This window comes from Sceloporus undulatus, chromosome 8 (assembly GCF_019175285.1).
Source record: "Sceloporus undulatus isolate JIND9_A2432 ecotype Alabama chromosome 8, SceUnd_v1.1, whole genome shotgun sequence".
NCBI classification, from domain to species: Eukaryota; Metazoa; Chordata; class Lepidosauria; order Squamata; family Phrynosomatidae; genus Sceloporus; species Sceloporus undulatus.
This window is the reverse complement of record NC_056529.1, coordinates 25866907-25880793: the sequence shown is the minus strand read 5'-3', so window position 1 is coordinate 25880793 and position 13887 is coordinate 25866907. Positions and strand designations below refer to the sequence as shown.

The 13887-nt window shown below is 45.3% G+C and overlaps 2 protein-coding genes across 2 annotated transcripts in view; one reads left to right on the top strand and one right to left on the bottom strand.

Moving 5' to 3' along the window:
- The window catches only part of ELFN1 (extracellular leucine rich repeat and fibronectin type III domain containing 1), a 194798-nt gene extending 187329 nt beyond the window's left edge, over positions 1 to 7469 (bottom strand). Inside the window, exons 1-2 of the mRNA XM_042437434.1 lie at positions 7392 to 7469; positions 2827 to 2939 (exon numbers count right to left, since the gene is read on the bottom strand). The gene's annotated coding sequence lies outside the window, so the exon portion shown is untranslated. The remainder of the gene's footprint in view (positions 1 to 2826; positions 2940 to 7391) is intronic.
- Positions 7470 to 7522: 53 nt separating this feature from the next.
- On the top strand, positions 7523 to 9952 carry PSMG3 (proteasome assembly chaperone 3). Its single transcript, XM_042437443.1, is given in 4 exon segments — positions 7523 to 7577; positions 8441 to 8658; positions 8660 to 8671; positions 9474 to 9952. Coding segments are annotated over 4 exon segments (414 nt in total). The 5' UTR covers positions 7523 to 7546; the 3' UTR covers positions 9627 to 9952.
- The last annotated feature ends 3935 nt before the right edge of the window (positions 9953 to 13887 follow it).

Sequence of the window (13887 nt, the reverse complement as noted above, 5' to 3'; positions counted from 1 at the left end):
AGCCATGATAACCGAAGAGGCATAACTCCCTTCTACTTGTATAGTGGAGAAACCCCTTTATTGTTGTAGCCCCCCCAAAAAAGAAATCTTTCCAACCTCTTCATCTGTGTCCATCAACTGTTTTCGCTGGTTCTCCCTCCAAGAGGGTGCATGTGTGAATGCAATTTTGCTAGCATTGAACGTGCAAACGCTTGCTTTGTCGAGCCAGAATGGGACGTGGGTTTGGTCAAGAATCAGAAAATCCATTCCATTCCTCTTGTTTGCAAACCGGTGGCTTGGCTCAACCAGAGCAGATTGGAAAGGTCTATTGGCACCTGGAAGGAAGCACCCATGTGGCGAGGAAAAGCATATTTCACGGTGTGCAACCATGACAATGTTGCTTGGTTGATCTGTGTGTTTGTGTGTGTGTGTGTGTGTGTGTGTGTATGTGTATTTGTGTTTTATTCCCTGGAGGAGATCAAGATGTGCAAAGGACCATTCCTCACGCCTTGAAAAGTTAATGACTGATCCTCGGCCCCGGTTTACAATTTAATTGAAAAATAGCAGGCGGGAACAGGTACGATGATGAATGCCATCATTAATCATTGAGACGCGGCGCGGTAGCACCACCCAGGGTCTGTGATAATGCTCAGCGGTGCCATCGAACCAGCCAATAAACCCAGATGCGGTGTGGATTTATAAGGAAGGGAGGCAGGGAAGGGGCAGATTTCCGGGAGGGAAGGCAGAGAGGATCAAGATGCAGAATGGTTTCACTCTTCCAATGACAATTCCACCTGGAATGACTTTTAATTGCTTCCCTGAAGCCACTGGGAATAATGATTCTGCACAACACAATTATGTATGTAGGGGTTTCTGACTCATGGCAATCCTTATCCCCATCATGGGGTTTTCTTGGCATGATTTGTTCAGAGGAGATTTGCCATTGCTTTGCCCTGAAGCTGAGAGAGTGTGATTGGCCCAAGGTGGGTTTTAGCTGGGAATCGAACCCTGGTCTCCAGAGTTGTAGCCCACCATTCAAACCACTACGTCATACTGGTTCCACACAGTTATACTGCAATGGGGAGAGGCTCTGAATCCTCTATTAGGGAGCTCTAGTTTGCTATAGCACTAAGGTTCTCTAACTGAGAACCGAAAAGCCTGGCTCACAGGTCTCCACATCTGCATCATCTAATGGGTCACTTTGTTTCTCTTAGCAAGAACAAACCAGAGCTTCACACATTACTTTGTTTGGACTGTGTCTCCCAGGAATCCTCAACCAACATGCCACTGAATATATTGCTTCTTATAATCCAAACAAGTAACCTTCCCAAGCTTTATAATTATTCACAAATCACCTTTCCCCAAACTGGTGGCATTCAGAATATAATCCCTATCAACCCCGGTGGTCAGGGATAATAGATGCCATAGGTCCAAACACACACTGCAGAAATAATCCAATTTGAAACTGCTTTAACTACCTTGGCTCAGTGCTAGGGAATCCTGGGAATTGTAGTTTATTGTGGCACCAGAGCTCTCTGACAGAGAAGGCTAAATATCTCATAAGACTACATTTCCCAGAATTACTTAGCATTAAGCCAGTGGTATCAAACTGGATTACTTCTGCAGTGTGTTTTGGGCTATAGTCATGGTTGAAAGCATGGGTTCTGGGATTTGTAGTTTAAAAGGGATCTGGAATTAAGCCTCCCCCTTTCATCCACAAACCAGTCTCCCCCAATGTAGTATGATATGGACTACAACCCCTATCATCCCCACACCAGCACAGCCAATGGTCAATGGTGACGGGTTTTAGTAATCCAAAATATCTGGAGGGTGCTAGGTAGGGAAAAGCGCAAAGCACATGGATGGGTTGTAATATGCTTCCCCAAAAGGACAGCGACGCAGAGGTGGAAAGGTGATGCGCCGAGGGGTGGAGGGTGGGAGAGACAATCTGGATGAAGTCTGCATCAGGCTAATGAAGCCGTCTCATATAACTTGTAACAAGAACCTCTCATATCTGTGGTGACACTTAGCAAAGCCGGGCATGAATAAATAACCCAAGCCCAATTGAATTAACCTCTGGCGGAGCGATGGAACTCAGCAAATTATCTCCAGCTCTGAACAAGATTAGAAAAGGCCTGGAAGGAGAAGAGACTTAATTTAGCTGGTCTCATGTGAACCTAAATCCAGAAGTGTGGCTCACATTTTTAATAATAATTATAACAACAACAACAACAACACAGTCAGGCCTCTATATCTGCGGCTTTGGCTTTTGCGGATTTGATTATTCATGGATTTGAGTAACACGTTCTCTCTAGGAATCGCTAGATCCTCCAGTGCAACTCCGCCAGAGGTTGACCATAGAGTTGTGATGAGGGATTTAGAGATTCCTAGAGAAAACACTTCTCTGGGCATTTATAGGTCCTCCAACGCAATTCTATGGTCAACGTCCGGTGAGTGTCAACCATAGAGTTGCACTGGAGGACCTAGAGCAGCGATTCCCAAACTTTGGTGCTCCTGGTGTTTTGGAGTTCACCTCCCAGAAGCCCAGCCAACTTGACCAACAATCGAGAATTCTGGTAGCTGAAGTTCAAAACATATGGAGGACCAAAATTTGAGAGCCACTAACCTACAGATTCCTAGACAAGTGTTCTTTCAGGTTAGAAAAAACATCAGTTTGCAGTTTTCCCATTTTCATGGAGGTCCTGTGCCCCTAACCTCAGCATTTGTGGAGGGCCCATTATAATACCACAATCAATGTTGCTATAAAACCTGATGTTGTTGCAATTGCTTCATTAGTATTACGTATTAGACTAACTCAAGTTACAGTGTTGGAATGTCATGTCCTACCTGGAGCAGGCCTCCTTGGATGAAGTAGGGGAAGAGCATATTCAGGATGATAGGTCCCATTGGAAATGGAGAACTTGGGAGTTGAAGGAGTCCTGGTCCATCCCAGACAACAGCTGCGGATTGAAAGGAGGTATAATGTAAATTAAAGAGCAAAAGATCAGGCAACGCTCTGCTCTAAGTTAGTTCTATCACTGCAGAACAACAGTTACCAAAACCTCCATGCAATCCTGTCCAAGCTTTTTTGGCCTCCTGGCTCTCTGACCTTTGGGATATACTTTTGGGCGACTCTTTCCAGCATCTAAGATGGCTCCTTCCTGACTCCATCTTGTGAGAGATGGGATTGGAGACAGAAAGGAGGCATCTCAAGCATTTTGGAGGAAAGGTACGCCCTGATGATCAGTGACCCCAATGTCAGCGGGGCAGTCAATCCTCTCCAGGCTTTATTCCAAGTGCCAAAGCAGCTATCTAAGATAATGTGACTATCTGGGGGGAAACAGGATCAGTCCCCATGGGGAACACCTTTAAATGCCATATTAAAATCCAGAGTGGATTTCCAGCCTACATCTACGACTGATAAACAAATCATCATCACCAGAAGCAGCAACAAGTCCAAACTACTAGTTTCCAAGACCTCTTGTAAAGAGGATCTGCAAAACAAAACCAGTTGCAGCCTGGATGATGGCTATTATGAGTCATATTCCAGCTGCTTGGAACAGTCTGTTTCCTATTAATGCTCATTGTCCCCCGTCAATGACGAGATCCAAACCCAAAGCTTAACAGGCAAGAGGCCTTTCCATCCCAGAACACCATGACTCACAACAAAACAGTGTTGTTGTTCTCCCTCCTCCCTTCTGGATTTCCTCTTTGGAGTAAATACAGCAACCTTACTTCTCTCCCTTTAATTACCATCACTCCATCCCACTCCTTAGTAAGCCAAGATTAAAACTTTTCTGAGGCACAAGTTGCTTTCGGCTTGGGCACCATCATCCACATTTCTTCCTCCTAGGCTTGAGCCCTTGGGGGCAGAAGGGCAGAGACCTGCTATAAATCAATATATATATGTGTATATATATAAAACTAGATTTCTGCTGCCGACAAAAGCAACAGTGGAAACAATAAAGCACGGTGCATGGAAGTAATAACCTGTAAACTAATAAACTGACCGGCCACATTGATAGCACAATTCTCCCACAAGCGCCAATTGTTAATGGCCATTCAGAAGCCCAAAGCGTAGGGTTTTCTACAGGAGGAGGAAATATTTCCGCCGCACAAGAGATCCCCGGAGGTGCACTTGATTTGGCTCCTTGCAAAACCACTGGAAATGACCTCCGCCTTGCCTTCAAGCTCATCCAACTCCCAAGGAACCAGCCTGGGATGTTACAGTGCCTTTTCTTTCTTAAAGAAGAAGAACCATCAATGTGTGGGTGGCAGATGCAAATCATCCCCAACAGATAATGGAGGAAGGTTCCTTGGTGGAAGTGTGCCAGTCATCGCACAGCATGGCATCCCAATGGGTGCTCCTCCGACCGGAAGATGTTTATGAGGAGCAATGGAGGAGCTTCAGGTCTGCAAGGTTTTGTTATAAAAACAAGATCACAAAAGGAAAACCAGACAAGGAGGAAAGAAGAAGCCGAGGGAAGCAGAGAGAGCAAAACTCCACCAATTGTTCTTGAAACCCAATGCATCTGAGGAAGTAGGCTGAAGTCTACAAAAGCTAACGCTACCGACTTCTTTCTTTCTACTAGTTGTAGAGAGCTCCTGTAGCACCTTTGAGACCAAATGAAAGAAATAGATCGGCAGCATGAGCTTTCACAGACTAAAGTCTACTTCCAAACGCATCTGAGCAAGTAGATATGAGTCTAGGAAAGCTCATGTTGCCAACTTCTTTCTTTCAGTCAGTCTCAAAGGTGCTACAAGATCTCTCTACAACTGATTCTACAGACTGACATGGCTATATCTTTGATAGTTTCAGAGGAGCCACAAGTTCTCTTTACGTACTGGTTCTTGAAGTTACGGCTCTTCTGATTCACCCGCTGGGATGCCAACATCCCAAGGAGAATCTCAGAATAGTAGAGCATGCCCTCTAACAGTCCCAATGCGGCAGGGATAATCCGGATTCATTCTATGTCATCCCACTTTCTCACATGGTTTTAAAATGTCCTAGTTTCTCCTCCCAGTTTCTTCCTTTATCCTCATCTTACTTCGACCGCAGCAAACTGAGTTCCAAGTGCGAAAGGAGTTTGCACTCAGTGAATTCAGAGATGGGAGAGGAGAGGAAGAAGTGGAATCTTGCCCTTCCAAGGAGGCTCAGGCCAAGCAAACTGCTGAAACCTCTCCTAGTCGGTGTGCTTTTCCTCATTGATAGCAATTATCATCTTGTGTGAAGTCAAAGGCTTTCATGGCTGGCATCCATAGTTTTTTGTGGGTTTTTCAGGCTATGTGGCCATGTTCTGGAAGAGTTTATTTCTGATGTTTCACCAGCATCTATGGCTGGCAACTTCAGAGAAGATGCTTGCGAAATGTCAGAAAGAACTCTTCTAGAACATGGCTACAGAGCCCCAAAAACCCACAAAGAACTAATTATGATCTTGACCACACTCTGATGTTCTTGACCACATGCATCCCAACTTTCATCTATAAAATGTTGGAGCGTATTGTATAACCAGAAGCTACTTGATGGTTATCCATCCATCTCCCTCAATCATAGGGTTCGCTTTCTAGACCTTTTAGCACCCTCTTCTGGAGACATTCCAGTTTGCAGACAAGCTTCTTAAATGGTGCTGTCCATAAAGCCAGTGTGGCCTAGTGGTTTGAGTGCTGGACTCTGGAGTCCAGGGTTTGATTCCCAGCTCAGCCACAGCAACCTCACCTGGTGACTTTGGGCAAGGCACACTGTCTCAGCCTAAGAAGGAGGCAATGGCAAGCCTCCTCTGAACAAACCTTGCCAAGAAAACTGCACGGCAGCCCACTCTCTTCCATGCCAGCGTTCTCTGAAGATGCCACTGCCACAGATGCTGGCGAAACGTCAGGAATAAACTCTTCTAGAACATGGCCACATAGCCCCAAAAACCCACAAAAAATATATGAATGCCAGCCTTAAAAGCCTTCGACTTCGCATTGCATTGAAAGTGGTTTGTTCCTCCATCTCTCCTGCTGCTCCCCTCCCCTCCCCTTAGGGATCTGAGTTTATACACACACACACACACACACACACACACACAAACAACAAACTGACACCCCTTGTTTGTCATCCACACATCCTATAAAATCCTGAAGGTTAGCAATGATGTGAACGGACACAGCCAGGCCCTTTCTGGGCTGGAGAATAAAATGATCTTTAGAGGATGCCAGTGCTTGGTCCTTTATTGCTCTCTCTATAGATGTATATGTGTGTGTGTGTGGTTGTTAAGTTCTCAAGGGAGCTGTTTATTGACAGTTGCTGCCATTAGCTATGCTGAGCAGGTAAATCTCTGGGAAGCAAAAGCAGAGATGGAAAGGCAAAGGCAGCCTGTGTGTTTGCCATGTTCTTTGGCAGCAGGAAAGAGAGTGATAAGGAACCAAGCTTTCTATCATTCATTCCTTTAGAGAGAAAGGAATACAGTTATTCAGGGACCTTTTTTCAGTGGAACTCTGCTGCCCTCTGGTGGAACTGAAGGGCATGGCTTTCTTCTTCCAGGACCATAGAGACATGGATCATAGAGTTGGAAGGGACCCCAAGGGCCATCCAGTCCAACCCCATTCAGCCATGCAGCAATGCACCCAAGGTGCCGCAACCAACTACACTTCCCAAAAATGCATAGCACTGAGCCGTGGCAGTTAAAGTGGTGTCAAACCGGATTGTGTGGACGCAGCTCCACTGGGCAGTGAGTGGTGTCAAACTGGATTATTTCTGAGCGTATACACACACTATAGTGTGTGTGTCTATGTGCACATATATATATATATATATAGAGAGAGAGAGAGAGAGTTTATATTGCATTTATACAAACTACATATGTATAATATTGCACAATATATATATATATATATATATAGTGTGTGTGTGTGTGTGTATCTATAAGTTCATATGGACACATATACAATGTACAATATAGATAGATACAATATTGTGTGGGTATATAGTTTATATTGCATATATAAATATAAATATACATACATTATAAGCAAATATATATGTATATATACACAATATATATAGATACAGTATTATGTGGTTTACATTGTGTGTGTGTATATATATATACACATACACACACAATATACGTATAATATAAGCAAATATATATATATATATATATACACACACACAGTATAAATGAAATATAAACTAGATACATATAGATATATACACACAACACACACATATATACACACAATACATGTTTGTGTGTATATGTATACACACACACACACATATATATATATACTGTATAGACACAATATACAATTAAACAAAGTATGTATATAGTAAGACACTAGTAAATAAAATAACAAAACAGCAAGAATGGTAGTGACATAAAAGTTCAATCAAGTGGAAGTATGCCATGACAAACATTATTTCCCACCTTACGATAAGTTTTGGTTCACTGAGGTAAAATAGTGGCTGAGGAGGAGGCATTCTGCACATGCTCAGAGGGCTCCTCGCCCCTCCCCTCCCCGGGTCCCTCGCCCCTCCCAAGCTGTAGCTCCGCCCAGGCGAAGGTCACGTGACGCAAAGCGGATGCACAAAGTAGCAAAGCCGGAGCCTGGAGGTGAGTCAGGGATGAGGGCGAGGGCCTTTGCTTTGCATTGCCTTGCCTCCCGGGGCCCCTCCTTGCAAAGTGGGGCTTGCAACTTAGAGCCTTTACACCAGGCCACCCTCCATTCCTGGGGGACCTTTTCCAGTTCCACCCCTTTTCCCCCTTTCCAACATTTGCACCCCCATTGCACCCCCCCATTTTGCCTGCAACGCCTTGCAAAGCAGACCCCCCCTTTCTTTTTTTTTGCAAGGAATTGCAATTGCCAATTTGCAAAAATTGCAATGCCTTGAAGAACCTCTGCAAAGCGAGGTCTGGCTGGAAAGGAAGAGGAGGAGGAGGAGGGGAAACCTCTGCCATCTTTGCTGCTTCCGTTTTTGCAAGGAAGCCGGGTCTTTAAAGGGACAGGCTGCAATTCAACAGGCAGAGTGCAGACACACACCCCTAAAGATCTGTAGGCTTGGGAGAAATAAAGTCCAGTGCAGCGCAAAGTTGCTTGATTTGGATGCTTTCTGCTCGAAACAGAAGCTGCAAACACTATGTTCCACCTTACTATAAGTTTTGGTTCACTGAGAAAACTAATGGATGGAGAGGCTTTCTGTACATGCTCAGAGGGCTCCTCACCCCTCCAAGGTTGGAGCTCCATCCAGGCGAAGGACACGTGATGCAAAGCGGAACACCTCCGCCCCACCCCCCCCCAAATCCCCCACCCCTGTGCCATTCCCACAAACCTCCACTGCCGCCCCCCCCAGCCACCCCCACCCCATCCCCTCCAACCCCCCCACCCCCACCACCCCCCCAACCCCCCCCCCCCCCTCTCCTTGGGCCTTTTGCCTTCTGGGGGAACTTCTCTCTTGCATGTTAATGTTCTTTTTAAGCTCTCCGCCATGGCTGCCAAGTCCCTCCTGGCTTCGAAGCAGGCGCTGAAGAGCTGATCCGGGGCGTCCCGACGCAGGTGGTGTGCACCGATTTTGGGAACACACTCCTGGTGGTGGTAGTGACCCAGTACGGCAAGATGGGGACCTTCGTTCTCGTCGAGCCCAACGTGGTGGCAGACAACGTCAGCAGCCCTTTGCTCACCACCACACAGTCCTCCTGGCAAAGACGAGGTACTGCTCCCATGACTCATTCACATTACCTTTTAAACCGGATCGCAATTGGGTTTGAACTGGTTCAAATGACCCTGTTGCCATTTAAATTGAAGCAGTTTTGCAAGGAGGGCCATGCGCTAGGCCCATTACCCACGCCTTTTTGACGCTTATGTTTCCCCCGTCTTTTGGATAAATCAATTTGCGCAAGTGTGAACCAGATGCGGACGGAATCAATTTAAATTTGCCCTTTGGCCGGCTAGAGCGGGTCCATTTTGAATTGATTCATTCGTGAATGTGAACCACAAGTGGGTTATTTTACAGGGGGGGAAATGCGATCTGGGCAAATGTAGTGGCATCCACACTCCGCTGTCAATTTGATCCATTGATTCGGATCGCACACCGCATTTTTTGCAAGTGGGAATGAGGCCCAGGGAGAATCTGGGTTAAATCTTTGCCATTCACATGCATTTCGAACCCATCCGATTAAACTGCCACTTAACCTGGAATAACCAGTCTCCGGATTTTTCCCTGGGTTTTTCCAAAAAAGATTCGGATTCTCAGCTGTGCGAATACCTGATGCGAATAGACCCGGGATAAAACTCTGCATGCCTTAAATGCATTTCAAAAACCTTTGCGTAGTTGACTCCATCTTTATTTGAGCACTGGCATATGCATGAGCAACTGAACTCGCAGAGATGCAGCTCTATATTGGGAGCAGCAAACCCAGACTGTGTGGGGGCTAAATTGTAGGGAAGATTGCCTCCATTGCTTTGTTGTAGGGATACCTCTCCCTAAAGTAAACTCTCTGTTTGCCTTTCAGCCTCTCGTCCACATTTGTGCCAAACATCTCGTGACCTCGGTGTCTCAAGAAGCCGGGAATAAGCCCGTTCTCTTAGCCATGGCTTTGAAGGATAAAAGCATGGAGGGGGTCCGAATGCTCCAGGAGATGATCCGCCAATGCCAAGTGTGGTGAGGCTCTTAATGCCTCCATAGAAGACTTGATCCCTCCTGGATTAGACCTGTCTGGGGCAGGCATTGGCCTTGTCAGCCGGCTCCAGCGCTTGGACTTATCTTTGCCATGGAGGCAGTTTTTTCTTTTTGCTGTCCCCTTGTATTATTATTATTATTATTATTATTATTATTATTATTATTATTATATTTTTTAATGAGATGTTAGCACTTGAAAACATCTGGGTAAAATTTGGATATCGCAGGTTTTGACTTCCTAATGTCAATCCATTATTGGCAGACCGTGATGCAATAAACCACTTTGCAAAATCTCCATTCCAAACCTCAAAAGTTGTCATTGTTTCTGATTAAAATGTGGAAGCTGGGTATTTAATGTTTATGCCATTAATTTGTATCCCGCCTTTTCTCCTTGTACAGGATCCTGAACAAGTTGAAAGGAGCTCAGCCGAGAATCGGCGTTGCAATGCCATGGCTGTTGCATTTTATTTCAGACTCGTGGGTAAAATGCTATTCCATTCTATGGATTCTTGGGATTTGTAGTTTTGCCACGTCTTTAAGCCTTCTCTGCCAGAGTGAGCTGGTGCCTCACATAACTACAAATCCCTGGATTCTGTAGGACAGAGCCATGGCGGTTAAAGTGGTGTTGAACTGCATTATTTCAATGGTGTAGATGCACCCTTGTACTTCAAAAGACAGTGACCAGAATCCAGTCTCACAGTCTACGTTGCACAGCTCTGCATATATGTGTTAGTATACTGTACTTAGAGAGTCAGTGTGGTGTAGTGGTTTGAGTGTCGGCCTAAGACTCTGGAGGCCAGGGTTCGATTCCCCGCTCAGCCATCAAACCCTTGGACAAGTCACACTCTCTCAGCCTCAGGGGAAGGCCATGGCAAACCTCTGAGCACATCTTGCTCAGAAACCCCCATGATAGGTTCGCCATAAGTCGGAAGGAACACAACAACAACAAATACTTCATGGAAGGCTGTTTGTTCCCATCTCCTTTGCATTTCTCGGGCATCTTCTCCAAAATTGGAACAGTACTCATAAAGCAGCCAATAAACCCATCCTACCTCACTTCAAAATTTAATTTTTTTAAAATATAAACACTATTCTACAAAAATCAATAACAACATATTTTCCCCGATTATCTTCTTTCCTCTCGCCAGCTTAACAGCGAATGTTAAAATCCATCGAGTGGTACACTGCATTGATGTATTTAATATCCCAACCCCGGCAATAAATCATTGTTTCATTTAATACTATTATATTGTGCATTTTTTTTCTTTATTTCCCAATATGGGTGGAAATATATCAAATGCTATTAATGGTTCCATCTCTCTGGTTAGCCCTAAAATGAAAAATATATGTTAACTCAACATTTCTAATAACAGGCCAGCATTTTATTTCCTTAAAATTTCAAAGGAGGGAATTGTCTCCCTGTTTGTTTCTTTGTTGCTTTCTGCCACTTATGACCTACCTTCTCTCCTAGGAACTTTGTTTCCCCTCTTCCTTTTATTACCTTCACAACAACCCTGCAAGGCAGGTTAAAATACCATTGCTGCATTTTAAGGCTAAGAGATGGTAGCTTGCATAAGTTCACTCTGGGGGTGTCCAGGACTAAGTGGAGATTTGAACTCGATCCACAACACCATGTTGGATCCAAAAAGTATTATTTTTCTTGGCAAGGTTTATTCTGAGGAGCCTTTTCTCTGACTATGACTTGCCCAAGGTCCCTTCCACAGTAGGTTTCCATAGCTAAGTGGGGATTCAAACTGTGGTCTTGCAGATTCGTAATCCAATACTCAAACCACTGCCTTGGATTTCAACTTATAGCAACCCTATCCTAGGTTTTTCTTGACTATTCTTTCAGAGGAGGCTTACAATGGCTTTGTTCTAATAAATGAGTACAGTAACATCCAAAATCCACAAAACAGTGATACCTTTAGTGGGCCACCCAAAATACACAAAGTATCCAATGCAAGCTTTCGAAGCTCCACTGGCTTCTCCATCAGGAAAAGGTGTTGAGAAATCAAACAAGAGAAAAATCAATAAAAATGAATGTGACTTACACAAAGACACCAATGGCTTTCCATGTCTGAGCAGGGATTTGAACCTTGGTCTCCTGGAGTCCCAGTCCAACACTCAAACCACTACTATGCCATGCTTGGTCTTACCTGTCCGCGACTTGGATTGAACCAGTTGGGTTTCCATCTTTGCGTCTGGCAGTTTCGGAATTAGTTTTCTCTAGCTAAGATTAAAGTTTATCGTTTGCTTGGGAAACCTATCAGTCATCCTTTATAGTGTCAGATATGTCTCCTTGGCCGCCGCCTCCTAAGATGGCAGAGGGACCAAAAAATTTGGCAGCTCCTTTTAGGCAGCTGCTGCCTCCAGATGCAGTCAATTAAAGCGGTGTTTTATAGCACCTTTGTAAGTTACAAATTGGACAAGTGATTGCCAGGGAGAAATTATTGGGTACCTAAGTGCCCATCACGGCTCCTGGCTGCCTCATAATTTACAGGGAGACGGGCGTGAGACATAAAGCGGGCACATCGATCTGACAGTTGCTGCAAAACAATCTATCACCTGCTTGGGTCTTTGGATGGGAAGAATGGTAATGAACCTCAAAGGCGGAGAAGAAACACTGAACTCATCAAACAATTGGGCACAAAGGAGGCGGGGGACTCCTGTGTCCAGAAAGAAGCAACCAAGGGGATATAAAGGTCTGGAAACCAAACTTTATGAAGAATGACTCTGTATCTGCACTGCAAAAGTAATCCTGGTTGACCCCACTTTAACTGCCATGGTTCAGTGCTATGGAATGCTGGGAACTGGAGTTTGTTGTGGTAATGGTATGGCTGACGGAGAAGGCTAAATGTCTCCCAAAACTACAGTTCCATAGCATTGAGCCATGGCAGCTAAAGCAGTGTCAACCTGGATTGTTTCTACAGTGTGGAAAGAGTAAAGTGACATGATAGCTATTTTTAAATACCTGAAGGAATGTAATGTAAAGGATGATCCAAAAATAAAAATCAGAAAGCCCAAACACTTCTGGTCCCAAGCAGTTCGGAGAAGGGAGACTCAACCTGCACAGTGGTCCCTTGGTATCTGCTGGAACTTGGTTCCAGGACCCCCTGTAGATAACAAAATCCATGGAGATTTAAATCCTACTAAATCCCATGGCCCAGTAAAATGGTATCTCTTGTACAAAAGGGCAAAATCAGGGTTCGCTGTTTTGGGAATTTATCTATTTTTAAAAATATTTTCAAACCATGGCTGCTGGAATCTATAGATAAAAAAAATCCGTGGAGACCTAAGGCCCATTCACTCCCAAGGGCCAGTAAAATGGTTTCCCTTGTACCAAAGGGCAAAATCAAGGTTTGCTTTTTGGGAATGCATCTATTTGGGATGCATCTATCTTTACAATATTTTCAAAGCATTCTGTGGATTACAAACAACCCATAGAAATGAAGGGCTTGGCTGTAGCCTGGCTTTCATGGACATCCATGAAAAGGGTCCCAGCTTTTGCTGTTTGGAGACCTTTGCCAAGGGTGTCCCCAGGCCTTTGGGCAAGGCTTTGGAAAGAGGGTGCCAGCTCTTTCCCTGGGCATGGGGCACCCAAGGCAGGAAAGCCAGCCCAGGAGGAGGAGGAGGCGAAGGAGGAGTCTCTGGAGGAAAGGAGGCCAGGTGGAGGTGCGGCCGAGGGAGGGCTCTCTTGGGCCAAGAAGGAGCCTTTCCTCCTCCATTGCGCCCTTGGAGCCCCTGCCTCTCCATCCCTGCGCTCCGGCTCCAGGTGAGTCCTGAAGGTTTAGAGCCATCGGTGGACACGATCCGAGGGCAGGGGAGCCAGGGCTGATGCCAAACAAGAGTTCTGCCAGCTGGCCAGGGAGAGAAAGCAGGAAAAGAGGAAAGGGAAGTCTCAATAGCTCACAAAGTCTCCTGCTTTGGTGCGCAAACTTTGCGCTTTTACGCACAGAGTGGAGCATCCTTCTTTCCTTGGCAAGCTTTCCAAACCAACACGTCCCTTTCCCAGGGTTTTTTTTTTGGGGGGGGGGGGGGGGGAGTAGTCCAAAGTTTCTAGCATTGCACCCAGGATCCAAGGGCATGGGAGAAAAGGTTGGAAATTGAAAAGCAGGGAAAGGATGGTAGGGTCCACAGTTTGAGATCCCGCCCCCCGCCCCAGCTTTCCCTAATCCGAAAATATACTAAAACAAATGACAGTACTTGCCCATAGGGAAACCATACTTGCCCATAGGAGATCATGACCA